Source organism: Hippocampus guttulatus, chromosome 10 (genome assembly GCF_054856545.1).
Source record: "Hippocampus guttulatus isolate MCC_2025c chromosome 10, RoL_Hgut_1.0, whole genome shotgun sequence".
Taxonomy (NCBI): Eukaryota; Metazoa; Chordata; class Actinopteri; order Syngnathiformes; family Syngnathidae; genus Hippocampus; species Hippocampus guttulatus.
Window position 1 is genome coordinate 20,627,949 of NC_141270.1, and position 13,902 is coordinate 20,641,850.

A 13,902-nucleotide genomic window follows, 5' to 3' on the forward strand; every position below is an offset into this window, starting at 1 on the left:
GTATTTTATCAAAGGCAAAAATACTATTTTGGAAAAAAATGCAGAAATAGCAACTGAATTTAATGAGTATTTTGTCAACATCGGCAGTAACCTAGCAAAACAAATTCCTGATCCAACAAACTTGTTTGAAATAGATAGATATGTAGAAAAAAACTCCTCCACGATGTTCCTTACTGCTGTAAAACAAGAAGAAGTATCAAATATTATAAAAACTTTTAAAAATAAAAAGTCAACTGATTGCTTTAATATTGACATGACAATAATAAAGCAGATTATAGAATATGTAGTGCGACCTTTCATGCACATATGCAACCTGTCATTCAAAGCTGGTATCTTTCCATCAAAAATGAAAATTGCTAAAGTTATTCCAATCTATAAAAGTGGAGAAAGACATCGGTTTACAAATTATAGACCAATATCACTACTACCACAATTTTCAAAAATATTAGAAAAACTATTTTCTCGCAGACTTGATAGCTTTATACAAAAGCATGCGCTGTTAAGTGAGAATCAATATGGCTTCAGGGAAAAACGGACCACCTCAATGGCAGTTATGGAGTTTGTGGAAGCATTAGCCACTAATATAGACAACAAAGAATTTACTGTTGGGGTTTTCCTAGATCTAAAAAAAGCTTTTGACACAATAGATCACAGTATATTATTGAAAAAACTAGAAAGATATGGCATTAGAGGTGTAGCTTATAAATGGATAAAAAGTTATTTAGAAAACAGATATCAGTACGTGCAACTCAACAATAAAAAAACTAATCAACTAAAAATCACTCACGGAGTTCCTCAGGGGTCAGTGCTTGGTCCAAAACTATTCATCTTATATATAAATGATATCTGCAAGGTCTCAAAACAATTTAAATGTGTCCTATTTGCTGATGATACAACTTTCTACTGTTCTGGAATAAATCTGAAACAGCTCCTGACAACCGTAGAAAACGAATTAAACAAATTAAAAAACTGGTTCGACAGAAATAAATTGTCACTTAACCTGAAAAAATCGAAGTTAATTGTTTTTGGCACAAGACCAATCAAACACCAAGCTAAAATTATGGTAAACTCAATTGAGATAGAAAGAGCGTATGAAACCAAGTTTCTCGGATTAGTAATAGACTCAAAACTATGTTGGAAGCCACATATCGATAACGTAAAAAGAAAAATAGCCAAAACCGTAGGGATCCTCTACAAAACCAAGGAAGTGCTAAATAAGAGATCTTTGTACACATTATACACTTCATTATTATTACCATATATGACCTACTGTGTGGAAATATGGGGAAATGCCTGCAAAACAAACACACTCCCTATTCTCAACCTACAAAAAAAAGCAATTCGAATTATTAATAGATCAAAATATACGGAACCCACAAATCCACTATTTATCAAATTAAATACGATGAAATTTTATGACCTGGTTGACTTTAAAATCGCCCAATTAATGTACAAAGCACATAATAACCTGCTCTGCCAAAACATTCAGAAGTTTTTCGAAATTCGAGAAAGCAGCTATGATTTAAGAGGTACCAACTTATTCAAAAAACTCAAAACAAGAACAAACATCAAGCAAAGAAGTGTATCTATCAAAGGCGTTAATCTGTGGAATAATCTCGAAACGGACCTGAAAATGAGTAAATCGCTTGCTGAGTTCAAAAACAAATTCAAAAAAATAGTACAAACAACCTACATCAATCAGAGTTAAAATGATAAATTCAAAACATTAAATATAATGATAAATCAGAACTAAGTTGATAAATAGAGAAAGGTATATAAATATCCATTATGAATACAAGAGAAAATTGACACAAGAGTGTCAGGGTGTGGAAGTATATAATCCCGATACAAACCAAAAGTTGTAAAAATATCACGGTTAAGGGTAAAGTATGAGCCTTAATGGAGACTTCTTTCTTCTTACTTTTTTCTTTTCTGATTGATATAAAAATGATTTATTAGATACAATCACATAACGGGGTAGGACTAGATAAGTTTTTTACTTCTTCCTACTCCCTTGAACATAATAACTGTGTTGTATGAAGATTGATTTCTTTCTTTTTTTATCTACCTTATTTTCTGTCAAATTATTACTGTATATATGTTTTATGTTCAATAAACAAACCAAACCAAACCAAACCAAGTGGTGAGTGGCTGTGTTTCGGTCACTTATAACAGAAAAGGATGCTTTGCCTGTGTGAAAGCTTCCGTGCATTTTGATTCGCTCTAATTTGCAATGTTGCCTCATTGTAAAACTGCAAAAATTTGAATCGCCTCAAAGACAGTAGCTGAAACTCTGGAGCCTAATCCATCTGACTTCGGTCGAAAGGCGGACTACACCCTGAACTGGTTGCCAGCCAGTAACAAGGCATACATACAGACAAACAATCGGTCCCAAGCTGCCTGCACACATGTCAGGTGAGTGTAACACACCATCAGCGCTGTTGGGATTTTCAAAAGGAAATTCAATGGGTCATGTCTTTAACTTCATCCATCCATTCATTTTCTCAGGCACTTATCCTCACAAAGGTCGCGGGTGTGTGTAGGAGCCTATCCCAGCTGTCGGCGGGCAGTAGGCAGGGGACACCCCTTGAACTGGTTGCCAGTCAATCGCATGCAGACATGCACACATCACATCACATCACATGCACACATAGACATACAACCATTTGCGCTCACACTCACACCTTGGGACAATTGAGAGTATTCCATTAACCTGCCATGCATGTGTTTGGAATGTGGGAGGAAATCTGAGAAAACCCACGCAGACACGGGGAGGCCAGAGGAACCCTGCACCGTGAGGCCATCGTGCTAACCAGTCGACCGCCGGGTCGCCCATCTTTAACTTTAATGATCGAAAATGACCCATTGCTAGTAGTTGTGTCATGCGTTTCAAAATGCTAATCATTTTAACTACATTCAACAAGCACCAATGGCAAAGAGGTGGTTATGTTTGTTCCCAAAATGACTTGATCATCAAATGCCTCTCACCCGACCATGTCAAAATGTCCTGTAAAAGTCCTAGTAAAAAGGCACACTTTTTAATAGGAAAAATACGAATGATTGTTTCTATTATCAATATTTTTCTAATGGAAAAAAAAAACTTTCAATATAGGGTAGTTTAGATAACTTTGTAGTTGATATTCATATGTAGTAATGTGGTCTGTATTATTTTTTTTTTTGTAAAATGTCTTACCTATGGGAGACAGAACAAAGATGCCCTTGTGTAATAATTTCTCAAAATATGTGGTTCAGGATTAGGGTTAGGGGCTTGTGAATTCAGATTTTTTTAAGGGCGCTCATGTCTCAGTCTCAATAGAAATAAACAAAGTTCCTTCCCGCAAAGCGAAAGATCTCTTCCACTTCAAGTTTTCTTCTGATTTATGCAACTTACGGCAAATGAAAAATATTAGAATTGAATGAAATGTGGAAATCACTCTTTATCTGTTTTGTCTATTTTCCTAGTCTCAAATCAATCGAGAGGGGTGAAGCAGGAAATGGAAAAAAAACAAAAAAAAACATTTGTCTGTGTTTTTGTGTGTGTTATTAATATTATATATTTTTGAGTTAGTTGCACCCTAAGCATCCTATCAGTTTCACTTCCACAAAAAAAGTATTGTAACAACAAAGAATTGAAAAAAATGCAATCTGAATTCACCTATGGCACTGGCAAAGAATTGGAATCTGGAGTGCCAGGAGAAGCATTTTAAAACGGTATAACTGGAGCTACAATAGGTATGTTCGTGCACTTATTCAATATACAGACCTGAAAACCTGGTCTCACCCCATTCACCCATTTTTAATATGTTTATATTTATATTTTATCATTTATATGTATTTATATACTTTTTGGTCTTCTACTTCTCCCTTTCATAATTTTGCTGCTGTAAATTGGGAATTTCTCCATTGTGAGACGAATAAAGGTTTTCGTATCTTAACAAGTTGCAAAAGTGCATCTGTGTCGGGTCTCTACTAAGGTAGGCAGTGATTTCCTTGTCACAAACTCACAGACTCCTGCATCTACTTTATTTTTCTCTTTCGCTCATGTTAGGGGTCGTTATGGCTGTTGCTCATCATGGCATGCGTGTGTGGGTGCGTGCATGCATATGTGCGCGAGTGCATGGGTGCGTGCGTGTGCATTTGTGTGTGTGTGTGTGCGTGTGTGTATGTGCATGCACATGCAGTAACAGGTCGATCACGGAAAGTTGGTTGCTTGCAAAGTATATCAAAAAAAGTTGGGCACCCCTGGGCTAGAGCGAGCCAACATTACAAAAGATTTAAGATAAGATAAGATAAGATATCCTTTATTTGTCCCACACTGGGGAAATTTACAGCCTCCAGCAGCAAGAATGTAGGCAGAAAGAAGAAGAAAAAAAACAAACAAACACCGTTCAATTAAGTTTGTTTGTTTTTTTTCTTTTATTTATACTTATACCTTGCTATAGTCCAGTACAGTTGCTTCCTTTCTGATGCCAAACCATTTGGCTGGATCCACTGTTGCCTTATACAGAGACGAATTCATTATTTCCCTTTGTGAAAGGTTTGTTTCATTCAGAAGTGGCTGTTAGGAAAAGAGAAAGAAACTGTTAAGCAAGACAAATGACAATTTTTAATCCCAGCTATCATACAAAATCTGTGATGAACTGTGTCACATTTTTCACAATAATAATAATAATAATAATAATGAGGATGTCATCGGAGGAATGAAGGCTACAGGTGGGAGTGTGATGTTGGAGATCAAAGAGGTAGCAGCGGGCCTAATCTGGAGGGCTATGTGACTGAGAACAAGATTACAAGTTAATAAAGCGACTTTGAACTGGATGAGTTGGGGAATGGGGAGCCAGTGGAGTTTCTGAAGGACGGGGAGAAGTGGTCACAGGATCAGGTGAGAGTGAGTAAAGGGTGAGCCCAGTTTTGGACAAGTCAGTTGTGGAGTGGTCATCTGGCAAATCGGGCATCATGTCAGTAGGCCATCAACCCAAAGTGTGATGGTTTGCAACTTTTTATTTTGACACAGACTAATGTGGGGCAGTGCAAGTTTCTTCCTTTGCCCTCTAATTGGGCCTGCCAACCACTCATCATTGGGTACAGACGACAGACCGGAAATTATATAAATTATAAGTTATAATTAAAGTTATAATAAGATATGATCGGAACACAAGGAGCTGCAAATGTTGGTGTAGATCACTGATGGACAACTTAAATGATGAAGAGCCACAATTTTTCAAGGGGCCACTCAGAGTGTGGACATGGGCGTCTTGCAGCCCGCGGGTCATCACTTGCCCATACCTAATGTAAATTAAGTGTAAAAAAAATCTTGTGTGCGAGAGGAAGGCGTCAGATTTCAATGATGAAGGAGCAGGCCGTGCGGTCACTGGGTTTGAGTAGTTTATTGTGGAGAGAAGAGCCTTGAGGTTATTGGAGCCAAACAGAATCAGGTAGGTTGACCAGGCAGTATTGAGAGCATCTTAGTTCGGCATGTCCCGATCCAATCACGTGGTCGGAAATCAGGATCAATCATGTGATTTGGTATTGGGTGAAAAAGATCGCAATCTTTTCATCTACAGACACTTATACACACCCACGCACATACACACACATGCACGCACGCACACACGCGCACACACGCACACAAGGGCTTGGTGGCCATCGGGAATTTCGAGACATTCCCCATTGGTCATTCCAAATCAGAAACCGTGAAATTAACTAACAGGTTTATGCGAGATGTATTGGTGAGGTGAGTTCATACAAGTCTCACCAGGCTGCAGTTGTTGGAGTACTCGGTAGGGTTGACGACACTCAGCTGGTACAGCATTTTACACATGATGATTACGCACACCCAGATTGTTGACAGACTGGAAGCCATCGGTCTGAAGCGACTGAATGGCATTGCCAAAGACCACAGCACCACCAGAACCAGGTTAAGCACAGATGGCTACAACAAACATAAAATAAAACATTAGGTTGAATGCATTTTTAAATACATATTTGTTTTTTGTAAACAATGTTTCATCTGAAGCTTCAATTCACTATATTGCTTGCCAAAGTTGAGCAGGGATGGAGTGGTACTATTAACTTGAAAGCCTTGAAAGCCTTTGTTTTAACATTTTAATCCAAACAGTGGCTAAATTATTTAAATCGATTACGAGATTACCACTACTTATTTTAAAATGTTACTTATAATATTGCTTCCACAGTTAATAAATGATTTATGATGGCTACAATTTGGCCCTCATATTCTTATCGAAGAAATTGTTTCCAAAGTCAAATTAAATCAAGAGGTCAATAAGCATTCGGCATTCAGATTTTGTTAAACCTTGGAGGCACTTTGGAGTGTCATTCATTAAGGGTGGCAAATAACCAATGGTATAAGAGAGAAATTTAGATTACTATTTAAAAAAATTTTAATCTATTTTATGTTGCGTAAATTATTTGAAGTGGCTCTAGCTTATTGTTGTTCAAAGATCAAACTAATTTTAAATCAGGCGTGCAGGATATATTTAAATCATGTGATTTGGTTCCACAACATTGTTTTCTGTACTTACCTCTTCAAGTGCAACCCACACGCAGTAGAATGCCACCATCTTAATGATGTGAAGCTCCAGAAGAGTCCAGAGAAAGACCTGACCTTTGTTGAGAATGTCTGAGGACTTTTTAAATAGGACCAGTAACCTGTCAATCACCAGACCCCATTTACTGGGCATAAACTCCACTGAAAAGAGAAGGAAACATGTCATGAATAACTAGGAAAGAATTATGCTAAATGCATCCACGGATGTTCAATACAACTTTTTTTCAGACCAGTTGAGGAGTCACCAATACTGACAAATTCTGTTCAAGAAATACAGTCACGTACAAAGAATTCCCCCCGAAAAAAATACATGACTGATTGCGGAGACTGACCAAACCCAAATGTCAGCCCAGCTCAGGTCTGCAACATTGGTGGTGGTGGTGGCAACAATACACGTGCATCAAAATCAATTCATAACTTGCTCATTTCTCAACCGCTTTTCATAAAGCTTACATTCGTGTCACTGGCCTAAGAGTGTGCTATCAGTATCGAAAATACATTTTTGATTTTTGTGACGTTCATACAGAACAGCAATCTTCCCAGAGAATGGGAAGAATGGGATGTGTGTTTGCTAGCTAGCAAAGTGCTCGGATAAGTTTAGTGGTAGGATAAATGAAGGAAAAACTTGTACCTTTATCATCTGATTCGTCGACAATATTGGTTAACACTTCTTCCAAGTCAGAGGCCGTTCCGATATTAGTTGAACCAGTCTGGTCACAGCTGCTTTTCCTGGAAGCAACAAAAAACATCCCAGTATAGGAGGGGGTGAAAAATACACCACCCCAAACCCTTCAGGTCCAGATTCTGAAATAATGTGCATCTCAAAGGATTATACAATGTCAAAACACTGGACAGAGAGATCTGATGGTTTGAGAAAGCAGTGGAGGTCATTCCAAGTCAACCAAGAAAGCCTCTCTCTAAACACAACAGGAGGTTTGCACCCTCAATACTGTCTCATACACAGGGTAACATTGCCACTAACAAGCTGTTTGCCACCGGGACAGTAAACCACTGGTCTACCTACAAAATGGTCATTCACCAGCCATACCTGGCAACATCTAGACATGCTCAAAAACTCAAGACATGATTTTTAGCGGCTTTTCCACATATAAAGTATCCAAGTTAACCATCCAACAATTAATGTACCGTATTTTCTGCACTATAAAGCGCTTCGGATTATAAGGCGCATGTTCAGTGAATGGCCTATTTTAAAACTGCTTTCATATACAGTCATACGTCGGTTTTCGACCATAATCCGTTCCAGAAGGCTGTTCGAAAACCGAAGCCACGCTCTTTAAAAAAAAAAAATCTTTATTGAACACATCTGCTCACAATGGAACGCTATACGAGGAAGCGTCACTTCCTCGTGTAAGGAAGGCGAGAAGAGTCAAGTGGTGCATTCAAGTGCGCTCAGTTTGGTCAAGAACCAATTTTCGGTCATAATCCGAGGCATAAGAAAACTCAAAATTTTTGGTCGAAAAACGATTTGGTCGAGAACAGAGACGTTCGAAAACCGAGGACTGACTGTATAGGGCACACTGGCATTATAAGGCGCATACAATCGAAGCTACAATAGTGGCTGCGGTTGGTTTATTCATCCGCTAGATGTTGCTACGCTAAAGGTAATACAATACAGCTTTCTGTCTATCAAGCCCTGGCTGCGGTTGTGCTATGCATCCACTAAATGGAGCTACGCTAAAGGGAATACAAGATAATTAATACAATACAGCTTTATTTATATAGCTCCTTCACAACCGCTGCAGTGTTACTTCGGTTACACACATCCTAAAATTGGAACAACCGCTGCAGCTATATCAACGTTCTTTACAGACATTTAAAAATACTACATTCAAGAAATCAGAATATTGATCCATATGTCACTCCCTCAGGATGCAGCATGAAGCACGACACAAAGTCCATAACAATACAGGGTTTATTCATTGGCAAGCCGTGAGAACTGGTCATGAACACGGACATGAAACATGCAAATACAAATGTTACAAAGACAATTAATTCAACAAAAAGGCACACAACCTCACGGGTTCACATCCACAAGGGGCTAAATATCCTTAGAAGTCTTGCTTGTCTCCTCCTTCCTTCCTTTAGTCAGTAGTTAACTATGTTTCTGGTATTATCTTTGTTTCATAATGGCTGCGCAGAGCTCACAAAGTACTTGTCTGTTTGAATATGTGCTGGAAAATGCACATGTCAATGAGTGTCGGGCAGAAGCCTTTTAGGTTACAATTGATTCCTGCAAATATTCACCATTAGATGGCATAGAAACACTAACAGGGAAACAACTCAATGGCTAACAGGGAAACAACTCAATGGGGACTATAAAGAGACTGTAACTAACAACATACATAAAGCATATCAGATTATAGGGCGCGCTGTTGGCTTTTGAGAAAATTAAATGCTTTTAAGTGGGCCTTATAGTGTGGAAAATACGGTACATAAAAGGCCTAAAGGTTTAAGTCTTACTTTCCATACACCTTCCTGTTCATTCTCCATTATGTCATAATACAATGCGATGCATCTTTATTTAGATGGTGCTTTCACAACAGCTACAGCTGTCGTAAAGTGCTTTACACTTACAGGACGTCTTCAAAATGTGATTACTTTTAAGCACTTTTAAAACTTAATCTTAATCAATGCTTTAATAATGAACGTGTGCCATTGCGAGCTCATACAGTTAATTAAATCATGGTCAGTCCTGATCGGAAAATGGTAGCCCACATACTGATGCAACATTCTCAAGAGTAACTGTGGATTCTTGTACATACTGTCTAATATATCATGTTCAGTTTTACGTGCAATTATTATTTTGCTATTTGCACAAGTGTGAACAAGTAATACCTTTGCCATATCGAAAGGTAAAGCATTACATGCCACATAGGTATTACTATTAAATAGCAAATTAAATAATTTACGAGTGGGCTTACCGGTGAATTGGTGTAACATGTTCAGGGTCAGTGATTCTCATGAAGGGTTTGTGGAAATAGTGTAACTGCAGAATACAGGCCAACAGGAAAAATCCAGGGATGAGAATACTTCTGAAGAGCTCTGAGAGGGCAAATGTCTCCAGACCAATCGCTGCAAGCCTTAGGAGACAAAGGACTTGATTAGCCCACATTTATTTGACTTTCACACTGAGGTAATGTTAAAACAAATTGGTGGAACAAAGAGACAAGAGTGTCAAGCAAGATCTTACTGTTGTTCTGTGAGCCCAGTAAAATTCCTCCAATAATCAGGGAATTCTTCAAACTGGTATGTGTAGATGGAGATCAACACCAACATCGTATAGGCCACTACAAGCCACCAGAAGAGCTTCAGTAGACGCCTCCAGATAGAATAGTATACCTTAAAAATGTCAAGACAAGCAAAAATATGATTTTGGGGGTGGGGGGATGTTTCAATGTGAACCACAGAGTTGTAAAATAACAGTAAAATGAAGACTGCTGTAAATAATGAGACGAGGAGATGAAGGTAAGGCCAGTCTCTTTTTACTCTCCAAACAAAACAAATTTTTACAGAGGAAGCGGTAAACTACTTTCCTTCAAACCTTTCAAGTTGAAAATCCCTTTTAAGTCTATCTTCCCTTTGAACTGAGCCCCCTCCCTTAAAGGTCAGGGTGAATGTCTCTCGCTTGTGGGTCACCACGGAATAATATCTTTTCATATGTTATTTTCCTAGTTTCTTTTTAAATTTATGGACGGTAATGCGTCAGAGCTCAATGCAAATGTAACACCACACATTAAACCAGATCTGTCAATTTAAAAACAACAACAACTTGTCATTTTTCTGTGCCATCCACGGTAATTCTTATTGCCGATCCTCTGACGATTTAATCGGTCATGCTATTCAGTTTTTCCTGACTGGAGAATGGTTGTGGCCCTAAGATGAGTCACTTCTGTTCTTTCTGACGTTCGCCACATGTAGTATTTGTTTTATTAACGATTTTTAGGTTTTGGCAAGGGCGGCCCGGTGATCGACTGGTTAGCATGTCGGCCTCACAGTGCGGGGGTGCAGGGTTCAATTCCAGCTCCGGCCTTCCTGTGTGGAGTTTGCATGTTCTCCCCACGCCTGTGTGGGTTTTCTCCAGGTACTCCGATTTCCTCCCACATTCCAAAAACATGCATGGCAGATTAATGGAACACTCATAATTGTCCCTCGGTGTGGTTGTGCCCTGTGATTGGCTGGCAAGCACTCCAGGGTGTACTGCACCTACTGCCCAAAGACAGCTGGGATAGGCTCTAGCGCACCCCGCGATGCTTATGAGGATAAGCAAATTAAAAAATGGATAGATGGCGGGCTGGCCGCTGGCGAATGACAAATGATGGACCGTTATAATTTCCTGACGCGCCCACCACTGCTGTTACCCTTGTAAAAACCTTTTGACTGATAGTCCTAAAATAGCCGCAATGAATGGTATTTTAGCAGTAAAGGAAGTGTGGTTACAATAATGAAGTGATGGACTCATGATGACAGTGATATTGAAATAATGATCGGCTGTCGATGATGGACAGGTGGCCGAGCTGCTGCCGTATGACAAATGACGGACCTGCAAAATTTACTGACGCGCCCATCCCCCCATTTCGGAGTGAAAAAGGCATATCTCATAATTTGCAACACTATAATGTCATTTCATTGTGGATCATTAAAAAAAATAAAATAAAAGCAGTGTACACAAATAGACTGTTTTCATATTCCTACCTGATATATACAGAGGCAGAGCAGGAAAAGCAGCATGTAGATGATCTTGTATCCAACAAGTTTTCCCACAAAAGACACCATGAGGAACATCCCACCACACACGTAGATCCAATATTTGGCATAAAAACTCAGGACCATGCCTCCCAGGACCTTGAGCAGAGATTCATTTGTCGAATGGATCTCTTGTCGGAAAGACAGTTAGAAGAGAATAGGGAGGTAAATTTGAGAAGACATAAACATCTGTAGGTGCCAATTTAATATTGGTCGATTTTTGTGGTGTGTTCCATATGCCATTTAGTATTGATATGTTGAATTCGCATATTTCATAACCAAGTTGAAATAATTGTCATTATTATTTCATGGAAATGTTAGATTCCATTTGTTTAAAATATATTGTAGTATGTTCGAATATTTCATTGATGGAACGAATTGTCATGACGTCACGCGACTGGCAACAGGGCGGAGAAGAAGGAGCTGGACATGAGAGACATCCAGCCGAAAGCGATATAGTATTTCAATCAAACAAATTAAGACAAACAAACAAAGACTACACTTTTTTTTGTATAATTTACTTCTTTAATAAATAGACAAATAAGTCCTTTTCTTGTTGTTTGCGTTCCAGACTCGTCGTTATGCTGGCCTCAAATGTCTTTCGTCCTGTCATATTATTTACCTTAAATTACACTGGTCTGCCATTCATTTTGCCCCATATGCTACAATTTTTGTTACGCGCTAGGGACTTTCCAGGAGTCTGTTATTAACTTGATTTCTTAGCATTAAACGTTCCGTTTACATGAAAAAACTGAAAAATGGTACATTTATACATGTGCACCTTTTCAAGTAATAAAGTGATCCGTTATCTTAATTATTGTATGATGTAGCGAGAATAGTCAGAGTATCGGTAAAAAATAGCGAAATTCTTCTATTACTCCTGCTCGCCTCAAGGGGTACCACGTCAATTGTTAAAATATTTTAGAAGGTAAATGAGAATAAAATCCTAATTCAATCAGCTTTTAAATCTGAGGGGGGCTACAATAAACTAAATGAAGAGTTCTTTTACCAAATAGAGGTGAATACCGTACTTTGACCCAAACACACAAACAATTAAGGCTGGATTTCTGTACAGTATTTGGAAAATGTTGAATAACCATTGCTATTGAAACATACAAATCATACAACAACATTCTATTCTACGGAAAGTCTAAATGAATGAAGCATATAAAACAATAATATCAGAAATGTGATATAAGGGAGAAATGGGGCATCTAAATGATAAACGTGAGAAGGTGGTAATAACTTGTGACAGTGGCAGACTTTATGAAATGCTCACTTTACTAGTGTTCACAATTTTTTTACACACACCAAATTGAAGCCCTATTGAGCTGCACAGTTGGCATTTACGTTTGATCAGCACAGTCGCACAGAATGAACAGGTGCGAGTAATTTCAACTTGTTTGCAGAGGAAGAAAAGAAAAAGAAAAACGCAGGCAAGAAACAGGAAAAAAAAAGCTTGGTTGGGTTTCTTGTGGCTCGCGGGGTTGCGGAGGGATGAGAAATCAACTGAACTTCATTGCCAGTGATATCGGGAGGGACTTAGCACTCGTGGGAGCACAACCATTAAAAAGAAAAAGGAGAATTAGCAAAAATAAAGATTGCCAGGAAGCGAGCGGTCTTTCAGTATAAGGCGTGGTCAGAGAAACATGGAAAGCAGTCAGTACATCAAGAGATTTTTGGGGCAAGCCAGCGAGACAACAAAAGAGGAGCACTTTTATCTCCAAAAGACAGGAAGATCTGTGAGGTATCCACCCCTTAGCTCGAATTTCAGGTGGATCGCAACTCATCAACTTAAAGTTTGTCTATTTAATTGTTCTTGAGGGGCACTTTGATCGACTGGCTACCTCACTGTGCAGAGGTCTTGGGTTTAAATCCGGGCACTGGCTTCACTGTTTGGAGTTTATTGAGATTTGAAGATTGTTCTCAGAGTTTTTTTTTGGATCCATGATTATATTTATTCATCTGTAAACTGTGTTTGTGTGTGTGCGGGCATGCGTGAGTGCATGCATGCAACAATGAAGGCACATTTTGGTTTAAGATTTAAGTTAAAAAATAAAATAAAATACCTGTTGAAGTGACTTCTTCAAGTGGTGTAGCCCTTGTCCTTCTCTTGCTGAAGTTTTCCTTCACCGACTGACGTACTAATAGCCAGAAAGTTGAGGTGAACAGGAGCTGAAGAGAAAAAAAAAGATGGGGAAAAAAATGACAAACTGAGAATTGAAGAAAATGCGAATCTTGTTTAAAACAGAATTACACCAAAAGGTGGAGCCAAATCTAACTCTGGAAATACATGCACTTTATAGTACCAGAATGGATATATGCAGAGAGCTCTACTTTTTCCAGATTCCATAGTACAGCTATAGTTAAAAGAGGGGGAAACGGCCATGAAAACAGTTGCACTTTATCACCATGGCCAAAGAAAATATGGAACCATATGTAAAGACATCCACAGCCCATTTTTTAATTCGGAGAAAGTTTTCGCTCAAGATTTTACTGTTCATCTGTGATTGTGGAGTCTCCTATTACCTTACCTTTTGCAGAAAAACAGCCCCAAACATCAATGCATT

The 13,902-nt window shown here is 38.6% G+C and overlaps 1 protein-coding gene across 4 annotated transcripts in view; it reads right to left on the reverse strand.

Moving 5' to 3' along the window:
• piezo1 (piezo type mechanosensitive ion channel component 1 (Er blood group)) overlaps positions 1-13,902 on the reverse strand; it is a 148,711-nt gene that overhangs the window by 77,283 nt on the left and 57,526 nt on the right. For all 4 annotated transcript variants that reach the window (XM_086122242.1, XM_086122243.1, XM_086122244.1 and 1 more), the window contains 8 exons: positions 13,402-13,507; positions 11,282-11,463; positions 9,780-9,928; positions 9,511-9,669; positions 7,200-7,297; positions 6,543-6,709; positions 5,756-5,932; positions 4,433-4,558 (listed from right to left, as the gene is read on the reverse strand). In XM_086122242.1, coding sequence (XP_085978368.1) covers positions 4,433-4,558; positions 5,756-5,932; positions 6,543-6,709; positions 7,200-7,297; positions 9,511-9,669; positions 9,780-9,928; positions 11,282-11,463; positions 13,402-13,507 — 1,164 coding nt within the window. The remainder of the gene's footprint in view (positions 1-4,432; positions 4,559-5,755; positions 5,933-6,542; positions 6,710-7,199; positions 7,298-9,510; positions 9,670-9,779; positions 9,929-11,281; positions 11,464-13,401; positions 13,508-13,902) is intronic.